Genomic DNA, 14,741 nt, shown 5'->3' with positions numbered 1-14,741 from the left:
GTGGCTCCACCACCTCCCTGGGCAGCCCATTCCCCTGGCAAATCACTCTCTCTGTGAAAAACTTCCTCCTAACACATTTAAAGCATTTTCATTCTATAAATTGGAAACCTGCATAGTCAAAAATCACATTTCCAAATATTTTTCTTAACAATAAAGTTAATTTGAAATAGTCAGCAAAAGATAATGCAAGATGGAGACCTGAGGATGATCAAGTGGTAAAGGGTTGGACTTGATGATCTGTGAGGTCTCTTCCAACCCTGATGATACTATGATGATGATATGATGATGATACTAAAATTAACGTACCTCTAATATAATGTCAGTATTGGAAGAGGCTTTTTGTTAAGTCCTAATTTACAACTGATAAACTTTGCTTTCCCATATTCTATATTTAAACCTAGATTGAGTTTGTCACTTGAGCTAACATTCAAGTATTCTTATATAGACTTTCTCTCCCCCACTACCTAATGCAAGTGATGTGGTGTTGCTAACACATTTCTTCCTCTGATCTTTATCCCTTTCTTGTCTGTTCTCTGACTGCCTACCACTTTTGTGACCTGCTCTGCTTCTTTTTCATTGCTCAGATGTTTTCCTTCCTAGCCAAAGGCTATTTGCTTTCACATTTCTATAGATTCTCATAAGGGATAATTATGCACAAATCAAAGCACAGCAGAAAGCACTGATGTGGTTCACAGGTTTTTGAGTAGCATTCTTAGTATCACCTGAAAGGAAAAAATGATACATTTCAGTTTAGTTTGAATATATGAATCTAGAGCTAAAATTCTGAGCAGTAGCCAATTACTGTTAATATTTTAATCCCAGAATGGCACCAGCCACTTCTTCCAAGGATATATTAAGCAGATTACTCATTTATTGCAGAATAAGATATAAAATGCATCATTACTGAGTAATATTTGAATTGTGCCTTAACTCCTGACCAGTCCTGCACCGATATTTGTCTCAGTTTCCAGCCACTGGTATTCAACTGTTTTCCATCTGAAGGGCAGACATAGGCTCATTATCCTCCTATAGCCCTTCTGATCCTATGCCTCTTGATTGTTCACCTTAATACTTGGGCACTGCACACTTTACAATATCCATATGTTGCTTTGCACATTTTAAGAATTCAACTACCATGCCTGTTCAAAACATGAGAAGTCTAAAAGTGGGTGGAGAACAAAGAGGAGTACTGGGAAAAACCTGATTTTGCATTCTGCTAAAGGGCTGAAAAAGGCACAGTGGCACAGTAGCTGCCACTGCTTCTTCTTTCCTTTTTCATTCATATTTTTAGATAGACAGACAGAGATCCATAGATATATTACAAAACAGCAGCATGTTCAGAAACAATTCTGTCATTTACAATGAGTTCTGGAAAATTTAGCTTTGGAAATAAAGTATCTAGCAAACACACTTCTGCAAACTCAGTTGACTTCCTCTAACCCATCTGCTTGAGATAGAATAATCTCAATACCTAAAGAGCAAAAATACTGTAATTGAGTTTAATTTTCCTGATTATTTTCTGTTTGCATCTTTCTTACTTTTTTATTCTTTTTTTTTTTTCAGTAATGCATATGAATCATAGAATCATAGAATCAACCAGGTTGGAAGAGACCTCCAAGATCATCCAGTCCAACCGAGCACCCAGCCCTAATCAATCAACTAGACCATGGCACTAAGTGCCTCATCCAGGCTTTTCTTGAAGACCCCCAGGGACGGTGCCTCCATGGCACTAAGTGCCTCAGCCAGGCTTTTCTTGAACACCTCCAGGGACAGTGACTCCACCACCTCCCTGGGCAGCCCATTCCAATGCCAATCACTCTCACTGGGAAGAACTTCCTCCTAACATCCAGCCTATACCTACCCCAACACAACATTAGGCTGTGTCCCCTTGTTCTATTGCTGGTTGCCTGGGAGAAGAGACCAACCCCACCTGGCTACAGCCTCCCTTCAAGTAGTTATAGACAGCAATGAGGTCACCCCTGAGCCTCCTCTTCTCTAGGCTAAACATCCCCAGCTCCCTCAGCCTCTCCTCATAGGGTTTGTGTTCCAGGCCCCTCACCAGCTTTGTTGTCCTTCTCTGGACACCTTCCAGCACCTCAACATCTCTCTTGAATTGAGGGGCCCAGAACTGGACACAGCACTCAAGGTATGGCCTGAGCAGTGCTGAGTACAGGGGCAGAATAACCTCCCTTGTCCTACTGGCCACACTGTTCCTGATGCAGGCCAGGATGAAGAAATATATGAAGAAATAGGAGAGAGAATTGCTTGCCTGAACATTTGGAAATGGATTCTTGTTACCGTGGGATTCACTGAAGTAGGTGAAATCATCCACGCTAAGCTGAAAAACAAAGAGCAGAACGGTGAAAAGGAGCTGTGGCATCACATTTAGGTACAGACTTCTACTCAGCATAGGTGAGGCAAAAGGAGTTAATGCTACGTACCGTATCTTGCAGGAACAAGATGAGGTTTCTGGGATTCTGGGTTAAAACAGGCTGCAAGATTTCAGTCAGCTCCCGTGCTGAGACAATATGTCCTTCGTGCAAAGCAGTGTCTGGATTCCACTGTAATCTGCAAGGAAATTGCTTTTGTTCTGTAAAATTTGCTGCCAATTATGACACCACTGCTTTCCCTAAATACACAGCAGCAGCAGGTCATGAGGGCAGCTTTGGGTTAAGATCAGGTTCACAATTCAGCTTACTTTCATTCTACTCAGAAAAACTTGCCTGTTTGTGCCCATATTATATCAACTGCTGCATCAGGAGTTAAACTGGTCCAGTCAGGGTAACTGCCTCTCTTTGCTATCTTGCTTGAATCATAGAATCATAGAATCAACCAGGTTGGAAGAGACCTCCAAGATCATCCAGTCCAACCTAGCACCCAGCCCTATCCAATCAACCAGACCATGGCACTAAGTGCCTCATCCAGGCTTTTCTTGAACACCCCCAGGGACGGTGCCTCCACCACCTCCCTGGGCAGCCCATTCCAATGGGAAATCACTCTCTCTGGGAAGAACTTCTTCCTAACATCCAGCCTATACCTACCCTGGCACAACTTGAGACTGTGTCCCCTTGTTCTATTGCTGCTTGCCTGGGAGAAGAGGCCACCCCCCACCTGGCTACAATGCTGTTGAGTACTACAGCAAAATAGGAACTAAGTGAAATGAAGAGAAATAATTTGAAAACCCTCAGAGAAAATTCCAGGAGGGAATCCCAACTCTCTCCAGAAAAACTTCCCTGTGCTGTCAGACATCTAAGTGGACAGATAGGAGTAGAACTCAGACTAAAGTTGTCAAAAGTTGTCATAAACCCATATTTTTCCCAACAATACTGTTATGCAAAAGTGGTTTTTCAGTGTCACTGTAAACATTTTGTTCTTTCCTATGGTTTTTACAAGGAAGGAACCGTGTCCAGAGAAGGGCAACAAAGCTGGTGAGGGGCCTGGAACACAAACCCTATGAGGAGAGGCTGAGGGAGCTGGGGGTGTGCAGCCTGGATAAGAGGAGGTTCAGGGGGGACCTCATTGCTGTCTACAACTACCTGAAGGGACATCGTAGCCAGGTGGGGGGTGGCCTCTTCTCCCAGGCAACCAGCAACAGAACAAGGGGACACAGTCTCAAGTTGTGCTGGTGAAAGTCTAGGCTGGATGTTAGGAGGAAGTTCTTCCCAGAGAGAGTGATTGGCATTGGAATGGGCTGCCCAGGGAGGTGGTGGAGTCACTGTCCCTGGAGATGTTCAGGAAAAGCCTGGATGAGGCACTTGGTGCCATGGTCTGGTTGACTGGCTAGGGCTGGGTACTAGGTTGGACTGGATGATCTTGGAGGTCTCTTCCAACCTGGTTGATTCTATGATTCTATGATTCTGCAAAAGTGGCTCAGAAAAGCCACCTTTCCAGAAGCAAGGAGCACTGGTGAACAGAGTGGCTCAAGACACCATGAAAATAACAAGCTCATAACAGTTTTGCCAACCTTTTGTTATGAGGAATGGACAGAGAAATAACTCATGTATTTAGTTCTGCTGCTACAAAAGACAGATATGGACAAATCAAGAGGTGGCATTATTTTTTCAATGTCTGACCAGCAATTTATCAGTATGCAACATGGGCTTACAGTGATGAAATTTATTACCAACATTTTGGTTGTAGCTGTTTTGATTAAGGTAAAATCATCATGCTGTACAAAACTCAGAGCTTGACAAATAATCTCCCATCTTCCTCAAACACATATCTGTCACTAAAACCTGAAAAATCAGATATTCCAGACTTCCTAACTGGTTCTAGTTTCAAAGAACAGAATACAGAGGATTGCAGCAGGCTACAACATCAGCTATTATATTATTGTAATTTGATGAAGTTGAGATGCTGATTAAACTTTCTAATCCAAAAGCTATTAAAAAATCACAGTGTCACAGTATCACCAAGGTTGGAAGAGACCTCATAGATCATCAAGTCCAACCCTTTACCACAGAGCTCAAGGCTAGACCATGGCACCAAGTGCCACGTCCAGTCCTGCCTTGAACAGCTCCAGGGACGGCGACTCCACCACCTCCCCGGGCAGCCCATTCCAGTGCCCAATGACTCTCTCAGGGAAGAACTTTCTCCTCACCTCCAGCCTAAATCTCCCCTGGCACAGCCTGAGGCTGTGTCCTCTTGTTCTGGAGCTGGCCACCTGAGAGAAGAGAGCAACCTCCTCCTGGCCACAACCACCCCTCAGGTAGTTGTAGACAGCAATAAGGTCTCCCCTAAGCCTCCTCTTCTCCAGGCTAACCAATCCCAGCTCCCTCAGCCTCTCCTCGTAGGGCTGTGCTCAAGGCCTCTCCCCAGCCTCGTTGCCCTTCTCTGGACACGCTCAAGCATCTCAATGTCCCTCCTAAACTGGGGGGCCCAGAACTGAACACAGCACTCAAGGTGTGGTCTAACCAGTGCAGAGTACAGGGGCAGAATGACCTCCCTGCTCCTGCTGGCCACTGCACAGCAAGCTTTTATGAATGAGACCAATCCTTACAGTCTCTGTCTCTTAAGACAGAGGCAGAAAAGGGGTAAAGACACATAGGGGGAGTCCAGTGTTGTTTCTTTGAAAAGGAAAATCTCTATTTCACTTCAAGACTTCCCAGTAATTCCAATGAAGACTGCTGAGAGTGAATGAAAAGCTTTTAATTGCATCTGCAGCAGAGATAAAATAGTGTAGCCCTGCAGTACTGGATACCTAGCTTACTTCAGATTTGGGGGTTTGGGGAAGTCTCTTTCATAAGCATGATGCAAATGATAAAATTAAATCAAATGCTTGTGATTTTTCAAGTTTTAGAGGCAAACCTTACTGTGTAAGAATGATTTTTTTTCCTAGGTACTTGATTTCTCTGTAGCTGATTGTTATGCATGACTGCAGGCAAGGCTACACCCTGCACTGAATGGGCTGCTACTGTCAGCTCAGTGCAACAACCTTCTCAGCAGTGCTCAGACAAGGAAATGTCATACGTTTTGCTAGCTGGCCTGTTGTGAAGTGCAGAGTGAAACTGACATGCCCGACTGCCCCAGCCAGTACATCACAGATACACTGATGGTGTGCTTTGCTGAATGCAATGAACTGCTCCATTGCTTTGAACTCTGCACCAAATGTGGTCAGCAAGAAATCAGTAAAGGACACCACAGGATGAAAGAGGCAGTAGGCCAACACGCATATTGATCGCTGGTATTGATTGCTCACACAAAATGTGTAAAGAAGCCCTGTCTTGTGCAGTCATCTACATGCCAAGCACAACAGACTTAACCTCCCCTCTGCAAAACACATTCTAGGGTCATCAGCCGTGGAGGCTCACAATGAGGAGCATCTCTGCTGTTGTATGTGCTTTTGTGCTGCCTAATAAGAGAGAAACTTCAAACTCAACTGCTTACTCTTTCCTCCTATAGCCAGACAATGCTCGAAGAAAGATTCCCTTGTTTTGATTTTTTGTCCCTAACTGCTCTGACATGCCATTAATTTTAAACAGTGATCAGTGTTCTTTTTAGGTAGGACTGGGATTTGTGCTCTTGTTTTTGATGGAAGCAAATATTTCCAGATTTCTTATATCTGGACCCACAGAAAGGTAGATGGTAAAAATGAAGGACTTACATCACTGTAACTTGTGAACTCACATTATTGCTTTGTAACTGGCTTCTAAACTCTTTCCCATACGTTTGAATTCTTCAGAGTTGTCTCTTTCAGTGATTATCATATAAGAAATACTATTTCCCCCTGCACAGTGGAAGTAAACACAGCTAGCTACATGCTAGCACACAGTAGCTGCAGAAAAGGCCAATAAAGTTCAGCTAAAATATTCCACTGCATCCTTTCTATATTCCACCTTCCTCCAGTAGACTTTTCAGTAAATCCCTTGCAGTTTCAGAAAACACTGAAAATGTACTCTTTGGCATTAACAGCTTCTCAAAGTGTTTTTTACAATTGGGATTTGCCAGAAAGGGATTTATTTCCCAATATGAGCATAGCATAAATGAAAGCAGTAATATATTTCTCAATGATTGTACATAAAAATCATTCCCAAAACATGAGAGGGCAACTGCAGGAGCTAATTTTAATGAATTGATTTATTCAAGTTCCCTTTCTAATCTGTAGAGGGAAATTCCTTTGAATACTGGTTGAAAATGGCTAAATCAAGTTCCTCCTCTATATTGTGTGCAAAAGGAACCTCTCCATCTCTCCTTCTTCAAAAAGCGACTAGGAGATATTAGTCTAAAGGCTAATAAAAGGTAAAGATCAATTTTTCCAGGCCAAAGTTATCTGGAGAATGTCCACTGACACATCAGTACTCCTTTGTGCAATGCAGGATACTGTGACCTACTGAGCTACTCCCACCATAGAATCAACCAGGTTGGAAGAGACCTCCAAGATCATCCAGTCCAACCTAGCACCCAGCCCTAGCCAGTCAACTAGACCATGGCACTAAGTGCCTCATCCAGGCTTTTCTTGAACACCTCCAGGGATGGTGCCTCCACCACCTCCCTGGGCAGCCCATTCCAATGCCAATCACTCTCTCTGGGAAGAACTTCATCCTAAAATCCCATCTCCTGAGTTCAGTGGAGAAAGATTATTGTCTTGTCAAAGTAGAGATCTGCATTTTCTTTTTGAGAGAAAAGAGGTATTCGATTCACTTTTGTCCCTGTAAGGATTTATATCAACCTTCCCTTCTGCTTTGCACACTACATGTATTTATCAGTAGCAGTTTCCATCTGTATCTGACACCTAACATTACTAGCATGATAACAGTGCATTAAAAGGACATCTTAAAGTATTACATTCTTCTAGTACAGTGTTCCAAGATATGGCTTTATAAACAGTGTCTAGTTCTAAAGAGGAGTAAAACACATCCCTCTTCAATTATTTGATACTGTATCCTACCAAATAACTGGGGAGGAGGTGATGGAATAGATAAGCGAATCTCAGCTTCTGTTGATCAACAAACCACTGGACTTTTAAACTGCAGGGACATGTTTCCACAAAGTGAATAGAAAGACACAATAATTGCTGCACTTCCTTAGTTCCCCTTCCTAAAACTCTTGATGGCAGTTTTCAGATGTGATAAATCTGTAGCTCACACGCTGCAAACCCTTCATCACTGCAAAGTACCAAGATGTAAAGCAGAGTTAAGGGTTAGCAACCAAAAGCTGCAGTCACTGTTTCTTCATCTTATAAAAGAACACAAATCTTCTTTCCAGATGCTTTATTGACTCTCACCAGAACTAACTGCTTGCCCCATAAGAGCTTTACCATTCGAAAATGAAAAGGTCATAGTAGATGGAACACTTCTTCCAGAAAATGTCATGGTTCCTGGAAACATGAACTGGTTCAATCAGGACAGTGGTATCCTGTTCTTCTTGCTCTAGCTTCGTATAAACCTGAACAACCTGCAGTAGAACAAGTTGTTACTTGCATCTGGGTGAAAAGTTTGCTTTTATGACTAGTGAGGATTAGCTGATATGTTTTTGCTTATATTGACAACGGGTGTGTTGTTTATATGAGCTAGGAACTAGGGCAAAGGAACCACTGACTTTTTTCATAGGCACAAGGTCACTTTTATCCTAAGCACAGCTCTTTCCAACATTTCATTTGCTTTTAAATGTTTTGGTGTTAAGGCATCTATTTATTTCCTTCAGTGAAAACAAAGAGTCAAAGTTATCAAATCAGACCTTATCAAAATTTGCAAGTTTCTATATGCTGTGGCTCCCCAAATACCAGAGGTTCTGGGTTTGGAAATACTTAATAGAGGGGTAGACATATGTCAAAGCTGTTATTATTTACTGCTGGAAAAACGTTACAATGTTCAGGCTATGTTTGAAAGCAACAAAAGCAAAACCTCCCCCACATCTGTTTTCCATGGCCCTCAACTTAAGAACACAACATGTGAAAAAAAAAGCAGACAAGTAGTAGTGTGACACTATACATGGAGGAAGATTCCATGAAGAACAAAGAAAACAAGAAGTAAAAAAAGGGAGGGGAAGGGGAAGGGAGGGAAAGGGGAAAAGGAAATGGAAAATAAAAGAAAGAAGAAAGGAAAAGAAGAGTATTAACAAGGTTAAGCTCTTAGATTTAAATCTCAATAATCTTGCCTTAAGACAAAGGTTTTACAGTGGGATAGATGAGAACAGAATCCAGTCTAATCTCTTCCTAGTGACAGCTAGATAATTCACAGTGTCTCAGATGTGTTAAAGAATGCCTCAAAGCCTTATGAAACCTAGAGTGAATCCAGCACAGCCAGCTAAAAAAGATCATTACCTTCCAAGAAGCCATTGGCTTGATTCCTTTCTCAGTTTACAGAAGAATAAATGATAAAGGACACTGGGAATTAATAAAGCAACAGAGAGAAAAGAATCAAATCCAACTAATTTGGACCTGACAAGGCTGGTGACAAAAAGAATTCAGAACGATAATTGTTCCTGCCCAGGCATGCACAGCTTGGCCATGCCAACAAAGGGACCCAACAGGACTCTTGACACTGGTGGCCTTTCTGCTCATCCTTAGAGTGAAAGTTAGGGTTAATCTGTGCATCAAGGATATTCACAGCACAAGAAAGCGTTTTATACTCATGAAGTCAGCCAGAGGGATTGTGACAAATGCTAAACACTATTGGTGTTCTGGATTATTTGTATTAGACAAATGAGTAAATACCCAGTTAAGATCAGGCCTGTTGAACTAGGTCTAGTACATATGTGCTTGCAGAGTGTATGAGGTGAAGTAATTTGCTTAGGCCAAAGTGCACCTTAGGCAAACCTGGAGTACTTGTCATCTTCCTGCCAAGAGCAGGAGTTTGCCTTTAGCCTTTCTAAACAGCCCTGTGATACCATAAGCTACTGTATCCTAGGGCAGCACTTCCTAGACAAAACCAATATGCATGCCCTGCAGAAACAGCTTTGTAAGTAAAAGATGTGTTGTCCTCTTACAACTTTACATACCCAGCACCTCACCTGAAGCTACTGCACTGCCCAAGCTGTTGCAGTTCTGGAAATCCCAAGTCATTATATAAAATCCTTCAAGTCTGCATGAATAAAATCCCTGTTTGGAAAAGAACAGGTCTGTATCTGGCTCTTTCAAGGCAGGTTCAAAGTACATGCAAATCCTGAATTTCATGTGGCTTCTTTGGACCTGTCAAGACTGCCTTGCCTTATGTTGTGCTTTTAAGCTATGAAATCCGTAACAGTGGAGTTCAAGGCTGCCTTAGGGTGAATAAAACCTAAGTCAGACCTTACGAATATGGATTTTATTTACTTCTTACTGCCCATCTTAGATGGTTGCTTGGTTGCTGAGAAGCAAATTTATGTACTGGGTAGTTTTGTAGCCCAAAAGTTATTTACCACAACTGATGGTATAAAAAATATTCTACGTACACAGAGAGAGAGAGAGAGAGAGAGAGGGAGAGAGAGAGCAATGGCAGAAAGAGAGTTTCTCTTTTATTAGATGGCTTACCTCTGAGCTGACCAAAGCAGCATTGGTACATGGTCCACCGACATAGCCATTTTGGACAGCACAGCGAGGGTGCAGACCAGCAGGGCTGGAGCAGGGCAGCCGAGCCGCGGCATGACCTGGGGCAGCTGTGCCTGTGAGTGACCAAGCGCACAGGGAAGTCTGAGTGTACGCACAGCTGCGCTTCCTGGTGCCGCAGCAGCAGCCGCAGCTCTCCGGAGCCAGCCAGGCTGCTGGGTGAGGTCGCTCTCTAGCAGCACTGGGGATTTCCAAAACGAGAACTTCCTTATCTCGAAGTGGGGAGTGACACGTGTTTTTAATAACTTTTACAGCTGTAATTTAAGCAGCTCATAAAGCTCACCTCAGGCAGAATCCCCTCCATAGACTGACTAGCACAAGGGAGAGTCATGAAGTCCAAATTCCTGTCCTGCTGCTTTCTAACTTCTTGATAACTGCAGCCTGATAAGAGTTACCCAACTTCAAAAGGAAGTGGATAGAAAAGTTTCCCATACTGCACAAAATGTATTCTGCAGAACTCCTGTCTTCTCCCTCTGTGTCCCTCAGATTAGCTCTTTCACATGTACTGAGAGCTGGTGTCACACATTTGGGTGTTGACAGGTTTGAAATCTGCAGTAAATCTATCCATTGCAGATTCCAGCAAGAAGGAAGAAAGTGAGAAAATGGTACATTTGGAGTCTATCCACTGAAACGTGGAATTGTGCAGCTATCTTTTGCATGGTGCAGTGTTGTCCCAAAGACGAAAAAATATCAAAAGTCAGGAGCAAATTATAACGACTTCAGAACCTGACATGACTTCAGTGTTTCACAAGTCTTAGGCAAGATCAAAATAGTCACAGAGAATTTCTTCAGACTGGGAAGCAAGTTCCTCCGGCATGCATTTTTGCTCTTGCAAAAGAACCGAGCTGTTTCCAAGGCTTGTGACTGCATTAGGCAGCAGCAGCAGCAGCAGCAGTCACTCGGCACGTGTTCAGCGCAGGGCACGGACGCCTCTTCAGAATCAGATCTTAGGGATAACGCACCAAAGAAATGGTTAGCTATGTAACAAAAAAGTTCTGAGAAAGGAAAAAATAAAGAAGCACAGCGAAATTTGTAAGGAAAAAAAATATAAACAGATGTCAGAAGAAATGCAGTTCTGAATTCCAGCAAATGTAGCTTGATTAATTAAATCGATTTGCCTTAACTGATAACACACTGTTACAGTGTAGTTGTCTAATATAAGGCAATTTGTTTATCATTTCGATCTGAAATTGATTTTTGAGACCAAAAAAAAAGTCATTTTGAAGGAAGCAATAAAACCATCTACATGTTTTCCTTCTCTATGATATCTTTATGTAGCACTGACTTTAACTCTTTAATTGCATTTGCCCAGAGAGGTGGTGGAGTTGCCCAGGGAGGTGGTGGAGTCACCTGGAGGTGTTCAAGAAAAGCCTGGATGAGGCACTTAGTGCCATGGTCTAGTTGACCGGACAGGGCTGGGGGATAGGTTGGACTGGATGATCTTGGAGGTCTCTTCCAACCTGGTTGATTCTATGATTCTATGATATTTAACTTTGTGTCAGAGATATTAGAAATCCTTTATTTCTCTTTTTCACAAGCCAGTGCTTGATTGTTTGCTTGCTTAAGGGTGTGTATGGGTAAGACAACAACACAGAGCACAAAGAAAGGGGTAGAACTGGAAAGCTCTAAGGGAAACTTTAGCACGAATTGGACTAGTTTGGTCAACAGAAGCAGAATACTTTGTAATTCTCAAAGAGGTTGATTTAAGCAGAATGTGGCTGATCTGCTTTTCACATAACTGGCCAGAACAGTCTTGCTAGTTTTCATGAGTGTGTCACACCCACAAAGCCAGTGGACTGTAAGTCTGTCTGTTGTCTTCTTACAATTAACCTTCCTCCAAGAAATGAGGATTAAAGGTCAATACTTTATAAATCAAGGGTGCACAATGTGCTTGAGCCTAGAATACTAAAGGAATCATGGAATTTCCAGCAAAGCTTCCAATTTTGCTGAACCTGTTGATTGGATAGGGCTGGGTGCTAGGTGGGACTGGATGATCTTGGAGGTCAATAGTGTGTGTGTGTGTGTGTCTTTTCCAACCTGGTTGATTCTGATTCTATGATTTGCACTGCAGTTGGCAGCCCAGAGAAATAGTGCTTTATGACTACAGTTTTATTCCATTAAGCTCATGCCTACTCAGACTGACTCCTTTCCTTCTTCAGCTTGCACAATCTTTGCCCTGTGAAACAGTGCAGGAAAGCAGTGGATGTTACTGCTGTTCTGACATGTACCAATGAAGAGTAAGGTAACAGTTGGTCACCTCCATTGCTAATAGATCTGATAAATAAGTTCAGCATTGTGAGGACTTCCAAATCAGCAAAACCCCACAGCAATCTGATCTGAATGTATGGAAATCAAGACCAACAAGTGCATAATGTTGCACAGATACATGTTGTAACCTGACAAGAACCTCATCACAAGACAAAAGTATTTATTACTTAATATTTGACAATTCTCTACTTTTTACATGGGTAACTAGCACTCAAATCTATTACTACAGAGTAGTAGAAGGCAAATTTCGCTTCTTGATTGAAGACTCCTGCTCCCAAAAAAAGTCCTGTGAAATAAACTGCAAGTGTTGATTAACTCTGTGTGTGTGTGTGCTAGCACAGGAGGGAAAGTGCAAGCCATACAGATCCATTCCACTTTCCTGGCAGCAAGTATCTATATCTGGGAAAGAACTGAGGCAAAATTAGCATGTCTCAAGAAGGCCACCAGCTTCATGGCTTGTATCAGAAAACGTGGCCAGCAGGACTAGGGAAGTGTCCTCCTTGCACTTGGTGCTGCTGAGGCTGCACCTCAAATACTGTGTTCAGTTTCGGTCCCTTCACTACAAGAAAGGCACCGAGGTGAGGCTGCACCTCAAATACTGTGTTCAGTTTTGGCCCCTTCACTACAAGAAAGGCACCGAGGTGAGGCTGCACCTCAAATACTGTGTTCAGTTTTGGTCCCTTCACTACAAGAAAGGCACCGAGGTGAGGCTGCACCTCAAATAGTGTGTTCAGTTTTGGCCCCTTCACTACAAGAAAGGCACCGAGGTGAGGCTGCACCTCAAATACTGTGTTCAGTTTTGGCCCCTTCCCTACGAGAAAGGCACCGAGGTGAGGCTGCACCTCAAATAGTGTGTTCAGTTTTGGCCCCTTCACTACAAGAAAGGCACCGAGGTGAGGCTGCACCTCAAATACTGTGTTCAGTTTTGGCCCCTTCACTACAAGAAAGGCACCGAGGTGAGACTGCACCTCAAATACTGTGTTCAGTTTTGGCCCCTTCACTACAAGAAAGGCACCGAGGTGAGACTGCACCTCAAATACTGTGTTCAGTTTTGGTCCCTTCACTACAAGAAAGGCACCGAGGTGAGGCTGCACCTCAAATACTGTGTTCAGTTTTGGTCCCTTCACTACAAGAAAGGCACCGAGGTGAGACTGCACCTCAAATACTGTGTGCAGTTTTGGCCCCTTCCCTACGAGAAAGGCACCGAGGTGAGGCTGCACCTCAAATAGTGTGTTCAGTTTTGGTCCCTTCACTACGAGAAAGAGGCTGAGGTGCTAGAGCATGTCCAAAGGAGAGTAAGAAAGCTGGTGAAGGATCCAGAGAACAAGTTGCATGAGGAGTTACTGAGGGAAATGGGGTGGTATAACCTCAAGAAAAGGTGGCCCGGGAAAGACCTTATCACTCTGTACAACTACTGGAAAGGAGTAGTGGGGTAGGAGTCAGTCTCTTCTTCCAAGTAACAAGAGGAAACAGTCTCAAGTTGTGCCAGGGGATGTTTAGCTTGGATATTACAAAATATTTCTCCACTGAAAGGATTATCAAGCATCATAACAGGCTGTACAAGGAAGTGGTTGAGTCACCACCCCTGAAGTTTTAACAAGATGTGTAGATGTGGTGCTTAGGGCCATGATTTAGTGGCAGACTTGGCAGTGTTAGGTTAACAGTTGGACTAGATGATCTTAAAGGCCTGTTTCAATCCAAATGATTCTACGATTGCCAAAGTCTCAAACAACAGATGACACTGCAATCAGCAGACCAGTGGCTTTTCAACCGCTTCCTTAGTGGTTCTTTAAATCACCATTCCAGCTTTATAAAGTGCCTTTTCTTTTTTTTTTTAACAGCCAATAAGAAATGCAACTTCAAAAGTAACTTTATAAAGGTCACAGAATTACTGAGGCTGGAGTAGACCTCTGAGATCATCAAGTCCAGCCAACAACTAACACCACCACATCAACAGGACCCTGTCACTAAGTGCCAATCTTTCCTTAAACACTTCCAGGGGCAGCAACCCCACCATCTCCCTGGGCAGCTCCATTCGTGTCTAATTACCCTTTCCATGAGACAGTGCTTCCTAACATCCAACCTAAACCTCCCCTGGCACAGGTTCAGGCCCTTAGCTTACTATTTATATGGATTATCAAAGTATCACAGTACCACCAAGGTTGGAAGAGACCTCATAGATCATCAAGTCCAACCCTTTACCACAGAGCTCAAGGCCAGACCATGGCACCAAGTGCCACGTCCAATCCTGCCTTGAACAGCCCCAGGGACGGCGACTCCACCACCTCCCCGGGCAGCCCATTCCAGTGTCCAATGACTCTCTCAGGGAAGAACTTTCTCCTCACCTCAAGCCTAAATTTCCCCTGGCGTAGCTTGAGGCTGTGTCCTCTTGTTCTGGTGCTGGGCACCTGAGAGAAGAGAGCAACCTCCTCCTGGCCACAGCCACCCC

The 14,741-nt window shown here is 43.3% G+C and overlaps 1 protein-coding gene across 1 annotated transcript in view; it reads right to left on the bottom strand.

Moving 5' to 3' along the window:
- Positions 1 to 10,163, bottom strand: part of ATP6AP1 (ATPase H+ transporting accessory protein 1) — a 53,769-nt gene extending 43,606 nt beyond the window's left edge. The window contains exons 1-3 of the mRNA XM_064142006.1: positions 9,950 to 10,163; positions 2,442 to 2,568; positions 2,270 to 2,338 (exon numbers count right to left, since the gene is read on the bottom strand). Of these exons, the coding sequence (XP_063998076.1) occupies positions 2,270 to 2,338; positions 2,442 to 2,568; positions 9,950 to 10,062 (309 nt within the window). The 5' untranslated portion in view covers positions 10,063 to 10,163. The remainder of the gene's footprint in view (positions 1 to 2,269; positions 2,339 to 2,441; positions 2,569 to 9,949) is intronic.
- Positions 10,164 to 14,741: the final 4,578 nt, after the last annotated feature.

Source organism: Pogoniulus pusillus, chromosome 4 (assembly GCF_015220805.1).
Source record: "Pogoniulus pusillus isolate bPogPus1 chromosome 4, bPogPus1.pri, whole genome shotgun sequence".
Taxonomy (NCBI): domain Eukaryota; kingdom Metazoa; phylum Chordata; class Aves; order Piciformes; family Lybiidae; genus Pogoniulus; species Pogoniulus pusillus.
The sequence above is the reverse complement of the archived record's forward strand: the minus strand, read 5'-3'. Positions and strand labels throughout refer to the sequence as shown.